Source organism: Protopterus annectens, chromosome 1.part1 (genome assembly GCF_019279795.1).
Source record: "Protopterus annectens isolate FY-2018-M chromosome 1.part1, PAN1.0, whole genome shotgun sequence".
Taxonomy (NCBI): Eukaryota; Metazoa; Chordata; order Ceratodontiformes; family Protopteridae; genus Protopterus; species Protopterus annectens.
This window is the reverse complement of record NC_056726.1, coordinates 1,271,166,425-1,271,189,539: the sequence shown is the minus strand read 5'-3', so window position 1 is coordinate 1,271,189,539 and position 23,115 is coordinate 1,271,166,425. Positions and strand designations below refer to the sequence as shown.

At 39.8% G+C, this 23,115-nt stretch overlaps 1 protein-coding gene across 1 annotated transcript in view; it reads right to left on the bottom strand.

Moving 5' to 3' along the window:
• LOC122809800 (C-Jun-amino-terminal kinase-interacting protein 3-like) overlaps positions 1-22,869 on the bottom strand; it is a 1,405,059-nt gene extending 1,382,190 nt beyond the window's left edge. Inside the window, exon 1 of the mRNA XM_044081538.1 lies at positions 21,484-22,869. Within this exon, the coding sequence (XP_043937473.1) occupies positions 21,484-21,789 (306 nt within the window). The 5' untranslated portion in view covers positions 21,790-22,869. The remainder of the gene's footprint in view (positions 1-21,483) is intronic.
• Positions 22,870-23,115: the final 246 nt, after the last annotated feature.

The window sequence follows — 23,115 nt, the reverse complement described above, 5'->3', positions numbered from 1 at the left end:
GACATTAGACAGATTAATTTGTTACAGCAACTCTTCATACAAAATGATACACTACTGTATACATAAACAGACACAAATTCACAAAGCACCTGATTTAGTTGCTTCTCTAGCAATGATCCACAACACCAATGTGAAGACAGTCAGCATGATTTGAGGAAGTGTAATTTTTTTTTTTTTTTTTTTACTGATTAGGGTTCCACATACTTAGGTGGACTCAGCAACAGTGAGAGAATTCCAGATGATATGGGAAAATGTGAAGAAAAGTACAGCTGTTTAAGTAAACTTACCATAACAGTAGATGTTCAAATAGATTTCTGCTGTAGTAACCTTAAGTTATATGGGACATATTATAGCAAGGATCTGTCTTCCAATGCTTTAGGCCATTTCTTTAAATGTGCTAGCCATTGTCCTGTATGAGATAAGAAAGATAAATTCAGAGGCAAGGGCACCAAAACCTCAGAGCTTTCTTGCTGCCAAAGAGCATGGCACTCTGCAAGTTTTGGCAGACTGATTTTGGCTGACACCTCTATAAAAGCTAGGCAGATAAGTTCCACGTTGGGGAAAGCAAACCCAGTACTGCTAGCAACAGTATCTCCATGGGTGGGCACAACATTCTCGGTAGGCTGGGGCAAATTCTGTGCTCCTTCTCCCATGAATGACACGTGTGGTTCTCCCTTGTTTGAACAAGTGTAAAATGCTCTGAAGCTTTTGAAATTGGATTGTATGCAGGACATAGCCCATATAGCCAAGACTATTCCAGCAGGGATCAATAAGAACATTCCTTGACTCTCCCTTGCCCAATGAAGGGACCCCCAAAAGACACAGAGGATGTGGCTAACCCATAGTCCATGGTGACTGTATGAACACCAACAGAGGGATCCCAAGAAAAAGATGAGTGGTCTGAGGAACCAACTTTGGCCACAGCAGAGTCATGCACCTGTGGCTGTGCAAGTTGCAAGGCTACTATGGTGGCAAAGGCTGCTTAACATCGTTTTCTTTTTGTGGCTGGAAGATGGTATGACTGAAGTACCAGTAGTTTGTTCAGCAGTCAAGCCAAAAAACTGGGTCAAATTCCCAGGGAGGCTTAGCAGCAACAGTCAGTAAAAAGAGAAAGTAGCAAAAAAGGTAACTTTTTCCCAGAAAAAACAACACAGTTAAAAGCACTTTCTCTGTCCCTAAAAGTAAAATAAACACAGTTTATCCAGAGAAAAAAATAGTTTTTAAACAGCTTTTAATACCTTTTTACCACAAAAGGCAAAAAAGTGAGCTCCTGTTTAAAAGTACACACAAGTCACAAGACAGTCAAGGAAATGTCTTACCTTAAAAGTACTTGTTTCTTAAAAAAGTTACTTAAAACAAGTTAAGGTTTTTGCATGAAGGGAACGTATCTGCTCAGCAATGGAAAACGGTTAGCCAAGCAAAAAACCTCATAACCCTGGAGAGGAGGATCCTTCTTGGCAGCTAGAAAGCTCTGAAAGGCTTGGTGCCCAAACCTGTCTTTATAGTCAGCTCAACTCAAATTAGGCTGGGGCACATTCCTTGCTCCTTCTGCCATGACTGACAAGTGTGGATCTCCCTTGTTTGAACATGTGGAAGGGCAACTGAAACTTTTGAAGCTGTCTGTTATATCCTATGCAGGATATAGACCACATAGCTAAGACTACTGCAGCAGGGATCAATATGAATAACATTCTTTGGGTACCATTAGCTGTACTAGTCAATGCATGAGGAAACAAGACCACGTACAAGTACAGTAAGATGGGTGGCAAAAGGTGTTCGACCCTGGCTCAGTTCCTTAGATGAAATTATGATGACATAACAACAGAGAACACCCAGTCCTTTACTGTCACTCTGTCTTAGAGGACAACTCTGAGATTGCACACCTTAGATACAAATTCAAGCATAGTACCTTCTTCAAAGGTATTCAGTGGTGAGGGTCCTCGGTTGTAAAGTGCACAGTCATCGTAACAGCCTTAGTTATGCAGAATTTGACCTCATTACAAAATAACCACATATGAATACTCACACAGCTGTCTGTTAATGATTTCAAGACTAACAGAATCTGGGTGAAAGGAAGGGTATCAATACAAACTATTAGCATAGCAATGATAGTGCATTGTAAAAAGAATAGGAATCAAAATGGACCTCTGTAGTACCAATGACTACAGGCCAATGTTTCACTAGATTTATTTATCAACTTAATTTGTTAACCAAGCTAATGTGCTGGTCCATAGACCATTTTCTTGCATGACCTGAGCCAGTGTGGCAGTTACAAATTTTCATATGTAATTATATTCATTAGAGACAACATAACAGTGACAGAGCATACTAGTATAAAATATACAGGAAAAACATAATGGATAAAGTAAATGAGAGAGCTTCAATTAATTATACTCACCGATTAGCGAGAGCAGCATCTGGCTGTGGTAATGAAAATAAAAATTGTACAATTTACATGTACAAGAGGAGGAGTCATTAGGCTTGATGCGGTCTGATGACAGGTTTTAACCAGTGTCAGAACACTGTGATTGCACCTACACTGGGTGTTTTATGCAAGAATGCAAAGATCATGTTTAATAATAAATGTATATAAAGTAGTTACAGTACAGTGTGCAGTAAACCAAATAAGCAGCCAAAAGGAGGACAGAAGCAAACTAATTCTAATGCTGCATAACTTTTACAGCACTTGAGTGGTAGAACTTGAGCTCCAGATTACAGCAGTAGCATTTAGCCAGCACCTATCAACAGATGTAATACACTGAGGCACTTTAAATCATCACACACAGCTACAAAATTTAAAGTAGCACATCTCAAAGCTGCCAGTTAGCCATAGCATGCTGGGGTATATCTAACGAGGAGAGAGAAGAAAGTTTGAGGTTATGGATAATGCCCCACAACATATTGAGCAAAATTAAGAACTGGAACACCAAAGTTATATTGCGTTGTAAGTAATGCTGGAATCTAGCATCACAATTCCCCTAGGATGGTCTAAGAATAGTAACAATTATTTTTAAGAAAGAAAGACGTATTAAACATACAGAAGTAAACAATATGAGTATCAAATAAACCAATTATATATGAAAAAACACACGTGTGTGTGTGTGTGTGTGTGTGTGTGTGTGTGTGTGTGTGTTTGTGGGGGGGGTAAACATCGAATCAAGCTCATCCTGTAAAATCAGGAATGAAAGTCTTCATCAGATGATATAGAGGGTACGTTGGCATAATGGTTAATGTGCTTATCTCACAGACAAAAGGTAAGGGTTTGATTCTCACCATTGGTCACTGTGTTTTTTTGGCTAGGTATGTAATCAGTCTGCAGATTATGAACGGATGGTGATCTTGCATGGATCAGGTTGTAAGAAAAAGTAAAGATGAGAAAGAAGTGTCAAACAAGAGAGTAAAATCAGCACCAAATGCACTGTTATATCCATGAGAATTGTCCGAGATGGTTAGTCTGCATATGCACTACGTTGGCCCATTCCCTGGAAAATGTTTCTTGCCTTAGTAGTTATTCATTCAAAGTTAAGTGATCTGTGTGGAAAGAATTCTACCTACTTCATATGCAACCACTGAAGAAAGGCTGCATTACTATTTGTACATCATTTTACAACTCTGCTGCATCTACTGACCTAATTAAACATATCATCTAACTATATGCAAGTTTCCAGCAATTACAACACCACCACCCCTACACCCCCAAACCTGTTAGGTTTAATATTCTCATTCCAGGGTCATTCCAGCCCAGAGAAAGAGTGGTGACTCAAAACAAGTCTCTGTTTTATGTGACCTCTGAGTCCATACAAACAAATACATTTTGAGCCCTCACATTGCAACAACAAACAGCTAGCAAAGTAAAATGAAATAATGTATTATGCAACCATGCTTGAGCAATTAAGAAATGAGCAATGAGGAATTAACAACTGTAGGGAATGCTCTAAAACGTGAGACAAAGTTTTAGAACATATGGTATTCCAGAACTGCTAGTGTCCGACTGATCATGGGTCTTGGTCCACCACCATAAATTTGCAAACATTGTGAAAAGAAACAGAATCCATTCTGAACGACTAAATCCTGTTATGTTTCATTTAATGGCCTCGTAGATAGGGCTGTACAGACTGAAAGAGAGAGAGAGAGAGAGAGAGAGAAATAAAAGGCAAGTCTGAAAAACAAAACTATCAAGGGCTTGAACTACAGAATTAGTCCTTGGATAACAACAGCGCCAGCGTAAATAACTTGCTTTTATTAGTTTTAAAAACAGAAAATCCATTGGAAAAAAAAAAAAAAAAGCATTAAACGGATTTTGAGAGTTATGGAGAGTTGTTCGTGACCTGTGGTTTATACCTTGGCCTCTGGCAATGGGTCATCTGAGAAAGTATGCCAATAAAATGAGAGAGTAATATTCACAGAACTGTACAAGCTTGTGAATCTTAAAGACAATATTCCTAGTGCCCCAACACAGTTTTGCATGAAACTATCAAATACTACTGATATATTAATTGATGTCCCAGCTGTGAAATCTCTGCATCATTTTTGACCAAAGGAAATTAAGAATCCTTTCCTGCAGTTGCTGTGACCAATGGCAGTAAAACTACAAAATCTTCTTCCTACACCAACGCTTTAAGCAAATCACACTTCCCCTCTAGTAGTTCTCAACTTTAGAAGGTTCCCTTTTTAAATAATTATACTAGTATGTCTACATTCCATCTGAGCTGAAACAGACACAGGAAAGTCCCTGAATGTGAGATATCAGCTGTGCATGGTCACAATGACCTTTTATTCTAAAATAAATGAGCTTTATTATAAATCTAGCTTGACTTATGAATAACACTAGTCACTGAACTCTAGATCATCTTCCTTGGCTTATGTAATGCTATGTTATCCCTTTCATGGTTTAGTCAATCACATCCCTTCTTATCTGATACCTTTTGGTCCTCTTACCTGATTTGGCCAATAATCCCATTTAAAATTATCTGTTCAGTTATGCAAAGGTCTTGGGATAAAGGTAAGGTGGGTTTATCACTAAAGACAAGATGTGGCTATAACCAGCTCTTTGTTAACATGCTCAGACAATTCTTCAAAGTTAACTTGGCTGGCTGTTACTGTGCCATCCTGCCTTTTTTTTTTAAACACCTTTATTGAATTATCACTTGTGACACAGGCAAATTTACATTAATACAAAAGTAATCAAACTGTATTAACAAACACCATACTTCACATATACTATTATATATCATATAACCTAAGCAACATTACATAAACATTCAATTTCTGCCCCTTTTTTAAACAACAAACATCTTTATTAAACCATCACTTAAGACATAAGTAATCATACATTTATATAAATGAAAAAAAATCACACTGACATAATCCTAATTGCAAGCACTTTACATTACATACCATACTGACACACTCCCAGAAGCAAACACTATACATCACTTACAATATACCCAATGATTTAGTCAAACATTACATAACTCATTTAAGTCCTGCCTTCTTTTAAACCTCATTCCTCCCCTGTATGTATTGTTCCCACAATTCCCATTTTTCCCTATGTAGTTTGCTCCTACCCTTTCTAAAGATCCCAATTCCAGTTGTTTTCATTCTGTTACTATATTCACTACTTCCAATATAGTTGGTTTAGATTTTGATTTCCATTTTCTAGTAACTGCTTTTTTGGCAGCCAACTGGGCTATCTTACCTTGGTGTAAGTCTTAAGTTATGCATAGTCCACACTTCTCTTATACTATATACTTCTCTGGCTCATATTTTCTGACCACGTGGCTTAGTTGCCATTTACCACTTTTGTGGTCTCTTGTTGCAATAATCTCCTCCCACCTCTCTCAAAATTTCTCTTAACTAAAATCCTAGTAAGCTAGCTACTATAATGGGCTCTCATCCCCGATAAATGAGAAGCTCTGCTACTTTCTTTTAAATATTCTCCAACCATGCACCACCTTCCTCACCTTTACCACAATCACCTGTGATACTGCATTAAAACAAACAAGCACCACATTAAGATCCATTACCATTTTTATACACTTGCTCTTTTACCTCCCTCCAGCAGCCTAAAGAACTCATCTGATATTTCTGCCTTATCTCTACAAAACCCACACAACAACCTCAAAATAATACAAAACTCTCCAAAGTAACCACTTTACACAACAACCATCACCTATCCTTGTCCTACCCTCTATGTTTTACCACCTTTCCTTCCCTCCCACTTTCTATGTCCCTTAAATCCACTCAAATCCAGTCTTCCTCAAATACCTCAGCTTCTCATAATTTAATTTCCTGTAGTAGCACAACCTGAATCCTACATCAGCCTCACAAAAACCCTTGTCTGTACGACTGCATTATTTAAGCCTGCTATGGTCCGTGTAGTGACCACCAATTCCTCACCCCATATGTCCTCCTACCCAACCAAATCCTTCTCCTAACCTGCAGTCACTCCTCTACAGCAAGCCTCAAAGGGAGGCTACAAGACCTTTCAGTACCCAGTGATAACAAACACTTCCCCTTCCCAAAGAGCAAACAGCTTACAACTTGTCCCATAATGGCTCCAACTACTTTAAGTTGAAGCTTAGTCGTCTGTAAATTCCTTATTAATGGCTATCCTAATCATTGCCCTACTTATTCAGCCATCTCTAAACTTACGCACTTCCCTGTAACCCCTAAATGATCTTCCCCTTACACTCTGTGTCTTTATACATGTCCAGTACACCTCCCATCCAGCCATCACCACCCCCCCTTGCCTCTAATGTGCCACTCCTCCAACATTTGTAACAATTCTTGGCACACTGCAGTCCCTACTCCTTACACTCCCCCTTTCCAGACTTACCACCCCACATAAAAAAAACTAAAACAACTCCCTTGTCAACTATAAACCTGGCAATAGTTTACCCCATCTACTCCCAACCTGCCTTACTGCCCATTCCACTTTTTCCTGGTAAAACTACAGTTTGAAGCTCCCCAAACCCTAGCACAATCATTAACTGACAGCCAACATTAGTACATCACAATACCCTCTTAATCCTCCCCAAAAGAGACAATTCATTCATGACAGAACCATAATAATCCAGACAAAATGTATAATTTAATGATACCATAAAGTCCATAACAAGCTTATTCATCCCGGGCTCAACATGCTGACATCTCAGAAGGCAGTCACATGGTCACCTGTCTCCATTCCATTGGCTGAAGTTATAATGCTACATCTTCTCAAAGAAGAAATAAAAAAAAAAAACAGCAAAAAGAGAGGAAAAAAGAATCCTACATCTTGTTCTTGCCTGGCTACATTAAAGGCACCCAAACTATCTGTCTAACTTCTTCCTTAAATCAATTGTGCACACCCTCTTTCATATCAACAAAATTACTCCTACTTCCCCTCCTGACAACTAAACCTATCTATAGCCACGATATCACTGGACATAAACTTAAAACTATCAAATATTGCTGAAACAGCAACATATCAACTATTACATACACACACACTGCCCTGCTGTGCACAGCATCCTTAATCTTACAATTCAGTAAAGCCATGAACATTTACATGATAACACCATCATTATCCTGGCACTTTCCTGTACATAAGTGCATGCACATGCCTTATAACAGAACAAAAAGAATACTCACACAATGATGTACAAGTAAGAAAAAGCATGATACAGTCTTACAGTCCTGTGGTCACTACAAATGGTCACTCTCCCATCTTACAGAACTTTCCTTTCCAGCTAGTAACTGCTTTAATGCTCAGTTTCCCATCCTTCAGTTTTCCACTGCCCTTTACATTCTGTTGGTCCCTCTTCTGTCCTATCCTTGTGTTCCACTTGTGTAAACAATCACCGAAAAAAGCATACAGTAAAACACACCATAAATGTTTGCTCAGATCTCCACTATGCAGCCATCCATTTTCAGCCTCATCTTAAAGTTTTTTTCATCCTTGCTCATTCCATTACAGACAGTTCCTCCCAGCCTTCTGCCCACTACCTCCAATTTGTTGTATCCTTGAGTATCCCATTACAGATGGTTCCTCCCAGCCTGCTGTCCACTACGTCCAGTTTGTTGTATCCTTGCTCAACCCATTATAGATGGTTCCTCCCAGCCTTCTTCCCACTACCTCCAGTTTGTTGTATCCTTGCTCAACCCATTATAGATGGTTCCTTCCAGCCTTCTTCCCACTACCTCCAGTTTGTTGTATCCTTGCTCATCCCATTACAGATGGTTCCTCCCAGCCCTCTTCCCACTACCTCCAGTTTGTTGTATCCTTGCTCATCCCATTACAGATGGTTCCTTCCAGCCTTCTTCCCACTACCTCCAGTTTGTTGTATCCTTGCTCATCCCATTACAGATGGTTCCTCCCAGCCTTCTTCCCACTACCTCCAGTTTGTTGTATCCTTGCTCATCCCATTACAGATGGTTCCTCCCAGCCTTCTTCCCACTACCTCCAGTTTGTTGTATCCTTGCTCATCCCATTACAGATGGTTCCTCCCAGACTTCTGCCCACTATCTCCTTAAACTCTCCACTGTCTCCAAAATCAAACTCATAAGCAGGCTTTCTTCTTCAGGCTTGCCTTTCCTCAAACCCTCCACCTTCTTCCACTCCTCCCATTATGTCTGCCATTTGAGTACCTCTTAATTTCCCCTGCCAAAAGTAGTTACTTTTTGATTATCCGGGGAGGGGGGGTCAACTGTCATCATTGACTTGATTTTGCCTGCACTGCCCTGCTGCACAAGTCCAGCTACAGCACAAATTACACCTTCCTCCTTCTAACTGGCACTCCTTGGGGACAATCTCATCAGCTGCTCCTCATCTTCAATGCTCCTTCTCTCCCACCCCCCACCCCCAAAATGTAGTATGTGTGTCTCTCAAGCTTGCCTCCTTTTATATTCCCCCTTTGCCCCTTGTATCTCCAGTTACTTCAATTCAGATTAAACATAAAGGGCATTTGGGGAAACTTCCCTTCTCTTGGCTAGCCCCATCAACTAGGCATTCTCAGTGAGTGCTCAATTCTTCCAGCTCACTGAGGTTCTTATCTAAGAATGCAACACCCCTGACACATTAACTTCACCAGAGTTCTAACAAACCAGAAAGAAATGATGTGATAGGGTAGTCATTAGCTATGCACGCTCTTCTTTCAGTTCTTCTCCCAGGCATTACACAGGTGCTGCTAATTCTGACCTAAACCACTGTATTCTCAGCAGGTAGTGTACCTTTTCCTCCACCCCACCGAATCCTTTGCACACTTTTTACTTGACCAGGCACATGTAGATCTTTTTAATACTCCTGTAACCACACTTCAGTAAGCAACATTTTGCAGTATGCACTTTTACAAGTCAGGCATTAAAGTTTGAAGTCAAGTGCTAAGTGGCGATCTTCCTCAGGATCAGAACAACACTGAAACATTAGCCAGCAGCTAATAAAGCCAACATTACTGTATACTATGATAAATTTTCATCCTTGTATAATAATGCAGAAATCATTCCATGTATGTTGCAGTGTCAAGACATACCTTTGTCTTCTTTATGATTAACCGTCAGAATTGTGATCACAAAGAATCGCAAAACGTTGAGCACTATTTGAAATCAAAATTTTACAAAGAGCAATTTTTCCCAGAGGGAAAGCCACACTGCACCCCACAATGTTGAGGGATGCAACCCTCATCCCTCCACAACTTACATGTTCCAAATTCAAGGTCGTGGCATCTCCAGTAAAGGAGAAATGTTCTAGAGACCAACTAAAGTTGAACACAGATCTCACAATCTCCGACATTTCGAAAAATGCCAGCAGTCACACTGTAATAATCTCTCATATGGGAGTCAGTTATTAGAGTTTAGAAAACCAGCCTGGTTTCCATATGTTGCATATAATAATACTCGTAACTTTACAGCTTAACTGCCCAAATCTTTATTTACATTTGTTAATGCAGCAGAGCGCTGATCAACACTGACCATCTTCAGGCTCAGCCGGAGCTGCATGCAACACGCAGGCAACAAAGTGTAACAATAATAAGTGAAGTATACATGCAAACATAACAATGTGTAAGAAGCTGCAAAACAAACAAATTAGTAGGGGCAACTGTAGTTAGTATATAAAGCGATAATAAGTGGCCAATACCAAAGGACTACCTTGTACATATGAGATAATAAGGTAATAGGAGATAATAGCTAATACAGATGAGACACTTTGTGCACATTTACAGAAGAGATAATCATAAGTTACTGTGGCAACCGGACAGTCACAATGAGCTTGAGATGAACTGGACCAGAACACAGAAGGAGAAGCTGCTTGAGGGTAGTTTATGTAATGCAATCTGTATTGATAAATATGCATTTATTTTGATCTTGCAGGAACTGTTTGAATTGAGGTCGGAAGTAAGAGTAACTGGAGATGTCCATGATCTATGTTTGATGAGAATTACACAGTTTGGCTCTTAATCATGTCTTTTGTTAGGTTCACACCACTTTCTGAAACACAAATTAGTGAATGAGCAGATATTGCAACAAGCTATGTACAGTAGTGCTTGGCTTACTGGGGGATCTGTGCATTAATAACAGTTTCTTTGAAAGTTTATTCTACATATCACCAATTGTACTGTATACCTTATTATAGTCAATCATCTGTACTACAAAATCATACAGCCTTTCTTGTTTCACAAAATAAATAGTTCCCAAATTATTTTTCATGCATAGTTACTTTAAATTTACTAGTCTGCCATTTTTGGTTAGCATGAGATGTATTTTCTCCTAGGGCACCACAAAGTGTTTTCAACGTCTTTCTCAACTCACTTTTGCTGTTTTGACAGACACAGAGGTGGCTCTTGTGTACATGAGCTAGTTGTTTGTGGTGTGTTTGCTCTGAAACATATACAGAGTTATGATGCAATCACGTTTTACTTATTACATACATGCTGACACACCCAGTTGGCAAACATGTCCAGCAGCACTCCTAATTAACTGCAAGTTCTAGGTCAAGCATAGCATCAAGGTTGCCCACCACAAACACAGTAACATTTTTACATTCTTTTGTCGTTTTTTTTTGTCAAATTCAGACTCTGTCATTATAACAACTAAGCTTTTAACACTGTTAGTAATTACTTTGCTAGAAGAACATTCAACCAGTTCTTGTTGCAGCTTTATAACATTTTTTTCTGACGTTTTTAAGGTCAGTGTGATTTATAATGTTTTTTCCTAGAGCTAGATCCGATTTAAACAACAGTCTTTTATTCATAAACACATGCACCACACAACAGCCCATTGGAAAATGTCCCAGTTACTAACTTTTGAAACTGCCAATATATTATGCCAGTCTACACACACAGCTCTGTCACATATTCATAAATGTTTTTTTTTTATGAAATGAAAAGCATTTAACTATCCATTTCCTAGCAGGCAGTGTTAAAGGCTACAAATAGTGCCCATCAAGTACTGTGCACCCAGCAGCTGGAATAGTTGCACATAACAGGAGAAGGCAAGGGACCTACCATTGCAGAAGACCTACTCAACCAGGCTGCCATGGCTCAATGGAGGTAGGTAAAAGTAGGAAATAACCAGATGGTTGCTGGATGATGGCCCTTCTCATAAGGTACAGGTTACAGGGGAAACAAAGTTGAAGGTCAGCATGCAATGGAGAATAAAAGTTAATGAGAAAAAATGGGGTTTTCATGGACAAATGGGAACATCTAACCAGCCAAAAAGTGAGTACCTCAAAGCTGTAATGTGGGGGGCATAGCATGCCCTTTGTAGACCCTGGTATTGTAAGCATTGCACAGCTTTCTTCCAGGTCATCAAAGGGGAGAAAAGGTGGCAGAAGTATATCAAATACCTTAAGCTCCTTTCTAAATCTATATATGCTTTGATCTGCCCCTGAAGGCAAGTACAGGAAACTTTATTATACTACATACACAAACAACATAAAAGGGGATGTAGCTAAGCTAGCTGGAGTGGGATGCTGTATGGCCTAGAATAATTTAAAAGTTGCATGTTGTAGAATTGTCCTGTTTTACATCATAACTAGATGTTTCAGTTATCACAGCTTATTTGCAATATGAAGAAAACATCTGGATAATAATAACTCTGATTAACAATGTCAGGACATTTGTGTCATTTTCATGTTTTTCTTAATATAAAATGATATGGCAACCCATCCTCGGAGCAGCTAATCCTGATGAGCTTCACAGCGGCTGCTAGATGAGCAGGATAGACCAGACATTCGTATCCCTAACAGTAGCTGCCAGCTCATGTGATCCTCTCTATGTATACCCATGTGCGCGGAACTATACTCTCTCCCCACTATCTCCTGGGTGTGTCCTTAGGCCTTACTACAGTGGTCTGGTCCCAGTACCCTTCTTCCAGAAGGCACTCAAGGTGAATCCTCACTAGTTACCCAAGCCACCTAAAAATCAGGTGGAGTAGTGGTGGTACTTATCAGTCCTTCTAGACTGTTGGGGTCTTCACTCTGAGTAGAAAAGTTAACCCAGCAAAACCCTAAGAATTTCTTCCACTTGTATTTCTGCTCTCATCTTTTCAGTTACTACTCAAATCTCATAATCAGAGGTGAGGATGGGGACATAGGCTGCTTTATCCTATAACACAGAACTCACTTCACCACAACAATATGGTCTAATGCCTTCAGTCCTACTGCAACTACAACCATCCACTGGTCCATCTCATGATCCTATCTGTCCTCATTTCTAAACAAGCCCCCCAACCAAGACATTTAAACTCTTCTATAGAACCATAAATAACTCAACTGCCCATGAAACTGGCACCCTCTCAATTCAAAACTGTGGAGCAAACAGATAAACATGACTATAGAGAAAAAAAGCCTCCTCTACTTCTGCAACTGTAGCAAGATGGTTGGTACAGTTACTTAAACACACAGACACCCTTACACTTCACGTTAAGCACTTCAGACAAGTGAGCCGTAAATCCTGTTTCAGCAGTGATTTATCACTGCCAATATTGAATTCCTGCACCATTAACACCTGCTGATCAAACATTATGTAAGCTTGTGCCCAGGGCAATCACCCCCTCTCACCCTGCCTTAAATTACAGCTTTCTTCCTCCTCCTGGAATAACTGCTCCCCTTTTACCTGCAAAAAGCACTTCACTGTTTTCCAGGAGAGAACAATAATTTCTTTTTCAGAAGTGCTAAACTTTATCCAAGCTATTTCACAGTCAACAGGAAAGCAATCCAGTGGATTCCAGACATTAGTAATTTGAAACCAAGATATTGTAATTTGCAAAAAGATACAAACCACACATCCCTAGTGTGGATACTTTCCACATCTTGTCTGCAACGTGTAAGTACGATGCACCTGTGGTGGAGTTCTAAACCCACGTTAGAAACACTCAATGAAACAATGGCAGCAACGCAACACTCTTACTTTGCAAATGCAAGACTGAACGGCCTGCAACAGCAGCCCTGGGATCCTGTGGTAGTGTATAACCTCCAACAAGACAGTCCAAGATAAACAGAGGTCTGCAAAACACACAAGCTATACTGGCAAATCTCCTGACCCAGTAAATTTCTTAGCAAGGGCTAAAACTTTTTTTGTTTTTTTTTATATCTTCTTCCCTCCCTCCCCACTGATTATCTGTCCCACTTCAATGATCACTCTATTTGTTCTTCTACAGGATAAGACCTAACTGATGTAGAGTCATCAACCTGGTAACCATCATGTCATTACCCAGGTAACCATCATATTCTACACTGTGAAATGATCACATTCTCCTGTATTTACACGGTTTTATAATATAGTTCAAACTATTTATTTCAATGTATCTAATATACTGTACTTTAAACTACTCTTCATAGGTGCTTACTAGCCTAACGGCCACAAGGGCGTTATTAAGCCTAGCCATGCATCCCAAATCCCTGACAAGTTCTGGCATCCTTGATAAGGATAAGCAGGCGCTTGGGAGATGAAACATTTACAAGCAGGGGCCTGAGAGGTGAACCATTCACATGCTGCCTGTATCCATTTGTATGTAATATACAGACTGCGTACACTGTTTTAACTTTAAACCTACTTTGGAAAATTTGTGTTTATTGTTTATGTACATAAACCTGCCTTTTTTTGGCTCAGGTTAGGTCTGAAATAGACCCTTGGACAAACTTACCTACCAGCTTAACAAATTTTAAATATGTTCATAGGTGAATATTAGGCTAATGGCACAAGAACTTTTACAAACCTAGCCAATAATACACAGGATATGACAATATTATATCTTAATTCCCCAGATATGGGATGGGGTAGTAGCAGAGTAGTGGATCTTTGGGTGTTACAGCCCTGGTCATTTTACTGACTGCTTCTGTCCATAAGGGATATAGGCAGTACCCAGGGAGTGAATTTACAGTTCCCCATCCATTTCTCCAAATTCTTTTTGAAGAGAGTAAGGGATGCCATTTGTTTTATGAAGATGGAAAGTTTATTCCATAAACGAGGTAGCTTGGGATACGAATCTGTCTCATGCAAGTTCTGTTAGTCACAAATAAGGTTCAGGTCCATGGAATTCGTAATCCCCATATAATTTTACTTGCGAATATGTAACGTTTTCATCAGAGCTGGATCAGAGAATATCTTATAGGTCAGGCATAAGTCTCCTCTCAATAAACAATAGGAGATGGGAGTACAAGGATAGGGCTTTTATTCAGTCTGCATAAAACATGGCTCTTATGCTTCGTATTTTTGTTGAACCACCTCTGGTGTAGGTGCTTGCTTAGGTACATGCAGAAAGGAAAGTACTTGATTATGGGCTTGGTGCGGGCCAGATACAATGGTACTATAACTTCTTTTGATCTCGATGCCATACATAAAATAAACAAACACAAATAAAATAAAATAAAAATAAAATTAAAACTATAAAAAGAGTTTTACTATTACGGCCTAACTCAAACCCTGATGACCGACTTGTGCACTTGTCATGGGGAGGGTCTGTTATGCCCTCTTAAGTATGTGCGTCCACACACGTACAATGATACAGTCTCAACAGCTCACCAGGTAGCAGACTCGCCATATGTGCAGAAGGTTCTATTCCCACACAAGGTAGCTGGATTAATTGAGGGAGGGTTGGCATAATGGTTAAAGTCTTAACCTCACAGACACGGTACAAAGTGACAGTGTATTATTTACCTATGAAGACTACCATTCAAATGCAGCTTTACAGAGCCAAGAAGATGCTCAGGCCTATATGACTTCTGTGACAGTCTTCCTCCCATGGGGTTCAGCATTGCAATGGACTGGACACCCAACCAACAAGATGGGAAAGCCAATATCAGTCACTCGCTTACTACAATCCCATACCTGGACCACTGAATGATTCCTGGTCTAGGTTGGAGTTAGGGCTTCATCTGTCTGCAAAATGTTATCAGCTATATAAGGAATATCTGCTGTTCACACCTAGGATGGAGTCTACATTGTTCTTCCTAAAGCAGAGTTTCATACATCAGAGAAGACTCCTTTCCAACAGCTTAGCATAGGCTTTTCCAGAAAGGCTGAGGACAGTGATCCTTCTATAAATGAGGCAGTCCAACTATTCAACAATAGCTGTAACATGCTGACTCAACTTTTCCATCTGTTCTAGTTTACCATACGAGCACCTATTAATTTGGATATAGAGAATCCCTTGAAACGTTTAGAATTAAATCCTTGTAATATCTTACAGCAAAGTAATTGTCATTATATATGTTACACTGCTTTAACATTTATTTATTTCAAATATATGGCAGCTGATGAAGGTACCTTATAAACAGATGCACCTGTTGACGGAAGACAAGATATCTGTGCAGTTTCTCCATTTGTTGTAGCTAATTCTCATCTGCAGATACACCATCCATCCACCCAAAATCCTTCATTTGTATTGCAGTATATCACATTCTGAGGCAAGGCAGCATAATGGACCACCACTCTCTCAGTGATGAAATATTTATTTAGGTATTCTTAAAGTGTATGCCTGCTTTCTTCCATGAATGCTCTCCCATACCAATGTTAGCCATTCTTAGTTAAGCTAACCCACCCTGTCTTGCAGTGGTGCAGCGGTTAGTGTTGTCGCCTCACAGCAAGAGGTTCTCTGGTTCGATTCTCGGCTGGAGCACCTTGTGTGTGGAATCTGCATGTCCTCTCTGCAGTTGCATGTGTTTTAGACATGCAGGTAGGTGAGTGTGTGCCTTCTGTGAAGGTTCAGCACGAGGGCTGGCAACTCAACACTGTAAAAACTCCACTGTCAATCAATCTGCAGACTGATGATCCGCTGTGGCGACCCCTAATGGGAGAAGTCAAAAGACAATGTAGTGTATTTATCTGTTCCCTTTCAAAACTGCTTGCAGTCATGGGTGATGCCTCCCCCACCACAACAGTGCCAAATTAAACAGTAAAACAGCAGTCTCTCTCTTCTCAGTTACTAAAGAAAAGCAGTAGGATCATAACAGAATAAATAAAGTACAAACAAGGTGTCTTTTTTTGTATAGATCAAATGCATTTGATCTGAATATTAAGCTACACCAGATTGATGGAAATTCTAATTGTGTTTCCCCAAGTTGCAGAAGATAAGGTGGCAAATTCGGCAAGAGTGAGTGAACACATATGGGCAAGGAAATCTCTTTCAATGCACTAAAAGAAAACACAAATGGTTCTATCAGAGGTGAAAATCATTTACATAGGTTCATAGATGTGTACTAAGCTAATGGCCCTGAAGCCTTTACAAGCCTAGCTCACAAAAGTGCCCTGGCATCGTGCCGCCCACCATTAGTTCCCAATGCCTCTATCAAGTAGAGCAACTGGATTGATCCCTGGCTTGTACTTTCTATTTCCCATCCACTCATCAAGGTTTCTCTTGAACAGGGCCAATGAGGTGGTCTGCTTGATATGTATGGGAAGTCTATTCCAGAGCATAGACAGTCTCTGGGTTATGAACCTGTCCCTCCAGCATGTTCTGTTGATTGTGGTAATGAGGTTGAGGCCTCTGGAGTGTGTGGTGCAGAGGGATTGGGATTTCTTTAGATGCAGCATTTCTAACAGAGCTGGGTCAGACATGCATTTGTAAGTCACTCAGAGATCGCCTCTTAGTAGACGATATGAAACAGAGAATAGCTGGAGTTTTTTTGAGTCTGTTCATGTAGGATGTGTTTAAGGCTAAGAATCCTCTTTGTGAGATACTTTTGTGGCCTTTCCAGCTGTTGCATATGTCTAGTGAGGTACATGTAAAATGGGGCATTATACTCAATGACTGGCCTAATGAGGGAAGAGTAGAGAGAGATGATGATCTCTTTCTTCCTGGATGCAAAACCCTTGATAATGAAATGTGCCACATAGAAGGACTTTCTAACCACAGTGGCAATGTGGTGGTCGAAGGAGAGGTTGCTGTCAACCTGTGTCCCCAGACCTCTCATAACGCCTTCAGTGTTCAGTGGGCTCCCATCGATGTGGTAATTAGTGGGAACGGAGTTTTTCCCAAAGGGGATGACAACGCATTTTTTGGCATTAAGCTTAAGGCCATGGTTTCGACACCAGTATGTCTTATATGAAAGAATTAGAGGTTCTTCTTTACAGGTAGCATAGAATGTGTTACCATAAGGAGAAACTGGTCTGGTAATAAATAAGACAAAACTGAGGCAAACATACCAGAGAAAATTACTGAGGGCACAGGGAAAGGACAGGCTAGAAAGAAAAGCAGAGGTTACAGTTTTGTTACAAGAGTAAATCAAACCAATGGCTTTACTCATCTAACTTCCTGATACACTCATTTTAAAAAATGATGCAGCATACTTTATACCTTTTTCCATAGGTCATAGGCGTGTTAGCTCCCTCTCCCATCACAAGAACAGGCTGTTAGATGATAACCCTAGATGCCCTTGTGACAGTGGTCATAACACTAGTTCAGTTTCATAGATTCCAAACCTGGTAAAGATGACAGGGTTTACACGGCTACACCAGACAGTAAAAGTAACTGAAAGGAAACAAGTAAACTGTGAACAGTATATTACAAGAGTCCTTGACCTTCAGGGGATGGGGGTAGGGATGATTCAAGACAGTAATCATCTGAGGTTACAGTCTGTATACTTGCAAGATCTGTAAACTTAACTTTAATTACTCTGCCTGATGCAATGTCATTTCCCAAATACCAGTCACTCATTACTCCATTGCAAACGTGATTCCATACACTGCCTTCTGTACACCGTTAATAAGTAACAACGTCTCTGAAAGAATGAAAGCATTCAGTTATGCAGAAAATTATCTTCTCCTGATAATGCCAGGACATAAGACCAGTACTTCAAACAAGCTGTTTGCTTTTCTTGTTTTATATTCCTTTTCAGGGATTATCCCAACTATAGAATCGCTGTCACTTTCCGTTTTGTTTTTTTCTCTTCAGTGAGCTACAGCAAGTTAGCATCATCTCTCAAGTAAAGGGTCTATATAATGGCCAAAGTACCTCAGATGAAGCTGCAGACCAAGAGTTTTTTGCACCACAGTCCTTTGGTCAGACCAAAACCACTCACATGCAAAACAAGAAATCAATCCAACATTTGTCAGCTATGAAAACATCACTTCATCTTAATAAATTTGGTACTTTAAAATAAGTTTTAAAGTTCAAGCACACAATCAGAAGTAGCAGAGATTTATTCATGTCTAAATTTATACCAGATGGCACTGTAGATTACCTGGATTTTTCAGGTGGCCCCAATGCCATTTTTAAGCAAAGCCAAGCTTACCCCAAATTTACCAAAATATTGCTGACATGTGTCAATACCCCAATACATTATTTTGGCTATGACATAAACCTGTACAAGTCAAAATGTTCACTGGAAGCCCCAGTTCATTAGGGACATAGGTGCCAAGCCAGGGGTAAATTTGCAATTAACTATCCATTGGTCTGGGTTATTTTGAATAGGGTTAGGGATTAGCTTTGCTTTGAAGGGAGGAAGCCTCTTAGGCCAGGACAGTGCCTTGAATTTTTAATTGTCCCAGTGCAGAAATTATGGAAGGCAGCAACATGCACAAAAGAGGGGTCAAACTGCACCCACTAACTGAAAATATGAAGATGTAACTTGAAGAACTCTGAGCTCTGTTTGGACAGGGGCAACAAGATGACCATCTGCAACAGTTTTACATCACACACTGCCTGTGGTACACAGTGAGCTCAAGTCACACAAGGTAAACTTCACAACTGCACACCACTGCATCTCACTGCCTGGGCATCAAATTACTTACAAGAGATATGTGATTGGGAGATGTTAAAACTTTGAGCAAGTTAAATTTGGGGAGCAGGGTTAGGCTTAAAACACACCCTTGAGGATGTTGGCCTAGCATCACCTATAAACCCATATGCTATCTAGTCTGTGATACCAGCAGGAAGGCTACCTTACAACTCCACACAGTAGGTTTAGTTACACTGATACCTGAGCACTATTCAACAGAACATAAATACATGAGTCAATAGTTCTGCCTAGAGGTTGTAAAGTGTTTTAATGCCATCTATAGGCTGTGGTCTTAAGAAATAAAATCGTAGACATGGCTAATTAGGCCATATTGCTGCTTTCTCTCAATGTGATAAGATCCTGACCTTTGCAAATAAAACCAATACTTCCTGATTTAAAAAACAATTAAGCCACGGTTAGCATCCTAGGATGCTAACATTTATTTATTTATTGTTATTTGATTACTGGGTAAATCCGACTAGAAAGGAGACCATTTTCAGCAGAGGCCTGAGGAGAAAAGCTCTAACATAGTTTTGCTATACAAAATTATAGTAAGGTGACAAAAAACATAACACATTTGTAGTTGATATTAGTGGGATTAGAATGCAAGTACATGTATTCAGTGATGGCGCAATGATTGGGACATCTGTAAAGGATGAAAGAATTTGAGTAGATATGAAAGTGTCAAACAAGTTATACTGTGGGTAAATGCAAAGGTAAATGCTCGGATTAAAATACTCCTAAAGCAAAATATAACATAGGTAAGAATAGTGTTTATTACCACAGAGGAGAAAAAAACTTGGGGGAACATATCTCTGCTGGAGTGAATCACAAGGAATAAAATGGACAGTAAGAACAAAGACTGGCAACTTTAGAGAGCATAACTGATTGAGTGGAACATACATATAATGATGGTATAATTCACTGCACTGGGCTTTGTGAGACCAAACTTGGAAATCTGTGTTCAGTTCTAGAGATCATTTATGATTAAAAGAAATAAATCTAATGGAAAGAGTGTAAATAAGGATTAGAATACTAAAGGAATGAATTAGCTATCATAGAACAGATGCTAGAAATATTCAGCCTGCAGAGCAGAAGGTAGCAGAACATGGTCACACAATACAAACACAAAAGGGAAGAAGTGATGGACTAAAACTCATGAGGAAGAATCAGAAGTGGATATGGATTAGCATAGAGCTCATTGGATACAAAGAAGTACTATTTCATAGAAAGAGTGGTACAAATATGCAACATGTTAGCACAAGAGACTGCAAAGCTTGGGAAGACAGGCCACATTATACTAGGGGTTACATCTAACATCTTTGCAGACTAAGTATAACTGTTCACAGGTAGTTACTAAGCTTTCAGTCCAGGGACAGTTGAGGAGCCAGACCAAATTTCCAGTTGCCTCCAAGCACTTTCTGGTTAAATGAGTTGCCCTGGATCACACAGTAAGCAAATGATGGTTGAGAGAGTCAAACTCTGTGCCACAGGAACTACAGCTCACAGCCTTAACCCTCAGTGCCACCTGTCAGACAAAAAGAAAGGACAGATTGAGCCCAAAGTCCTCAAATTTGCATACCTGTACTGGTGAGTCTGATGTTCAACCACCACACTGGCCAAAACTTATCATTATCACTTAGCATACTCATTTAAGAGGTGCCAAATGTGGACGGAATGGGAAGGGGTAGGTGAATAAATCCAAACAAAAAAAAAAATATGACATTCCAATATCATGCTATCCTGGCACTCAAGACTTGAGATTTCCTCTAAAGCAGTGCTATCCCAACCAAATTATGCAAAGCCAGATTTAAAATTTGTCACAAAATAAATAAGGAACAAAAACAATAAACAAAGTCAGATAAAGGTGGAAAGATCAGCTCCTGACAAGGTAAAGAGGGTGACAGTGCCTGTACAAAGTTAAGGCAGCTACTCGTCAGTATTAGTAGGGAAACAGGATAGTCATATTTAAGGTACAGCTTTTTATTTTGGTCTGGGATGTTTGTAACCATAAGTAGTAAATGTGATAAAGCTGAGTGCACTGGAGGGAAGGGTGCTTTGTTCGAAAGTCAGCATTAAGTACATACTTTCTGATACAGAAACACTACAAATAAAGTCCTAAGGCAGGGGATCTATGAATGCTTCAGAACATTTCAGACAAAAAGTTACATGTACACCACTGTAGGGTTAGACTGCTACCCAAAGGCATTTCCTATGAATTGTATGGATTTAAAACATAAGCACACAATGCAACAAGGTAAGATACAACAAGAAGTTTACAGTCTTACCTCTTCGATATGCTTTCGGGTAGTCTTTTCACGGTCATACTGCGAAAGAAGTCGTTCCCTGTCTTCCCGCAATATCTCCAGCTCTGCTTCTCTTTCCCGCAACTGAGCTCCTGTCCCTTCAAGACTTTCTAACAAAGAAACCATTAAGGGCATTAGTCCGGTGATGGATCCTTGCCCATGGACTGAAACCAGCTTCTCCAGTTCCAGGTAGAGATTGCCAGCAAGCCTGATGACTCCTTCATCATACATCTCTAAGCCATCACTGCTCTCCACTCCACCATCAAAGAGTTCCTCCAGCTTCTCCATGGAATGCAGATTGTCGGCCAGAAATCCAGTGACACTTCTACTTATGTAGCAGCAAGACAATGGAGCTATGGCTCATTTAGTGCTATCCCCATTCTTTCAGTGACATCAACATTTTTCTCACAGAAGAGTACCCAAAACATTAATCGACCAAAACTAACTCCAAAAGCATAGAAAATGCCATCCACTTCTCCACAGACCAGCACCTGCAATACAATATACTCCCAAGTCTTTAGCAACCTGCTATGAAAATAAATGACTTGTTGTAAGTAAACTGATATCCGCTTTGTTTATGCCATCCTTCTCTGATGTCTTTGCTACTGCCATAAAACTAAAACTAAAGTAAAAAGACTCCCTCCATCAGAATAAAAAGGTGTCAGTAAGGCAGCTTTCTGCTTGCGTATGTATCTTGCAAAAGAAGTGCTACCTTGCTAAACTTCAGCTGTAGGTAGCCAATATTATCAAAACCTTATACAGAAATGTTTTTGTGGCACCAGTTAGATTTCTGGTAGCCATATGTGTCTGACTGTTGTATTTAAAATAAGAAACTAATAGGATATTCACATAAGTTCGCCAAACTTACATTTTGGTGAATATTTGACACTTTTCTGGCAAGAAAAGGAAGCTAGAAAGGTGAACAGCAATAATCCATTAAAAGACAAACCAAATCAAAAGCGAATAGTCACTTCTATACTGAGAAGGCCATTAAATATGCAGTAGAGGGCAGTTCTTCAAAACTGAGTCAGAATTTACCTATAGGTTAACAGTGTCCTCTGTCCTTACTGTGAGTCAGCAGCAAACTATCAGTTTTCACTGAAATTCAACCCTATCGCAACTGAAATTAAGTCAGCCTAATACTTGTGGTAGGTTTCTTCTCAGACTTAGTGCCCTGAGGAACTTAAACCTTTCTTCAGCTTCTAGTCATCACTCCTTGTTGTTTTTCTGGAAATCCAGTTGGTTCACAGTACTACTTAAGCCAAAACACAAATGAGGTATAAATTACACAAAGTCCGCAACAACAGTGCTACTACTACTTCCTCAGAAAGTGCCTGTAAATGAAACTTGGGTAAACTGCTGAGCTGACAAGCCACAGCCTGTCAATCAGATTAATTGGCAGCTTCACTGGGCCAGTAAAAGGCAGAGAATTAGGAAGGAGGCAACCACTCAGGGAAACAAAATCTTAGGGGGCTGGGCCATCCTTACTTGTTTCCTGAAGTTGTAAAACTTCTAGGTCATGTGATTATATACCTCCCTCCTTGTTCATGTGACTTGCACTTTATTTACCTGCTTAAAGATGTTCTATCACAGGAACTGGATTTTAGTTAGTAA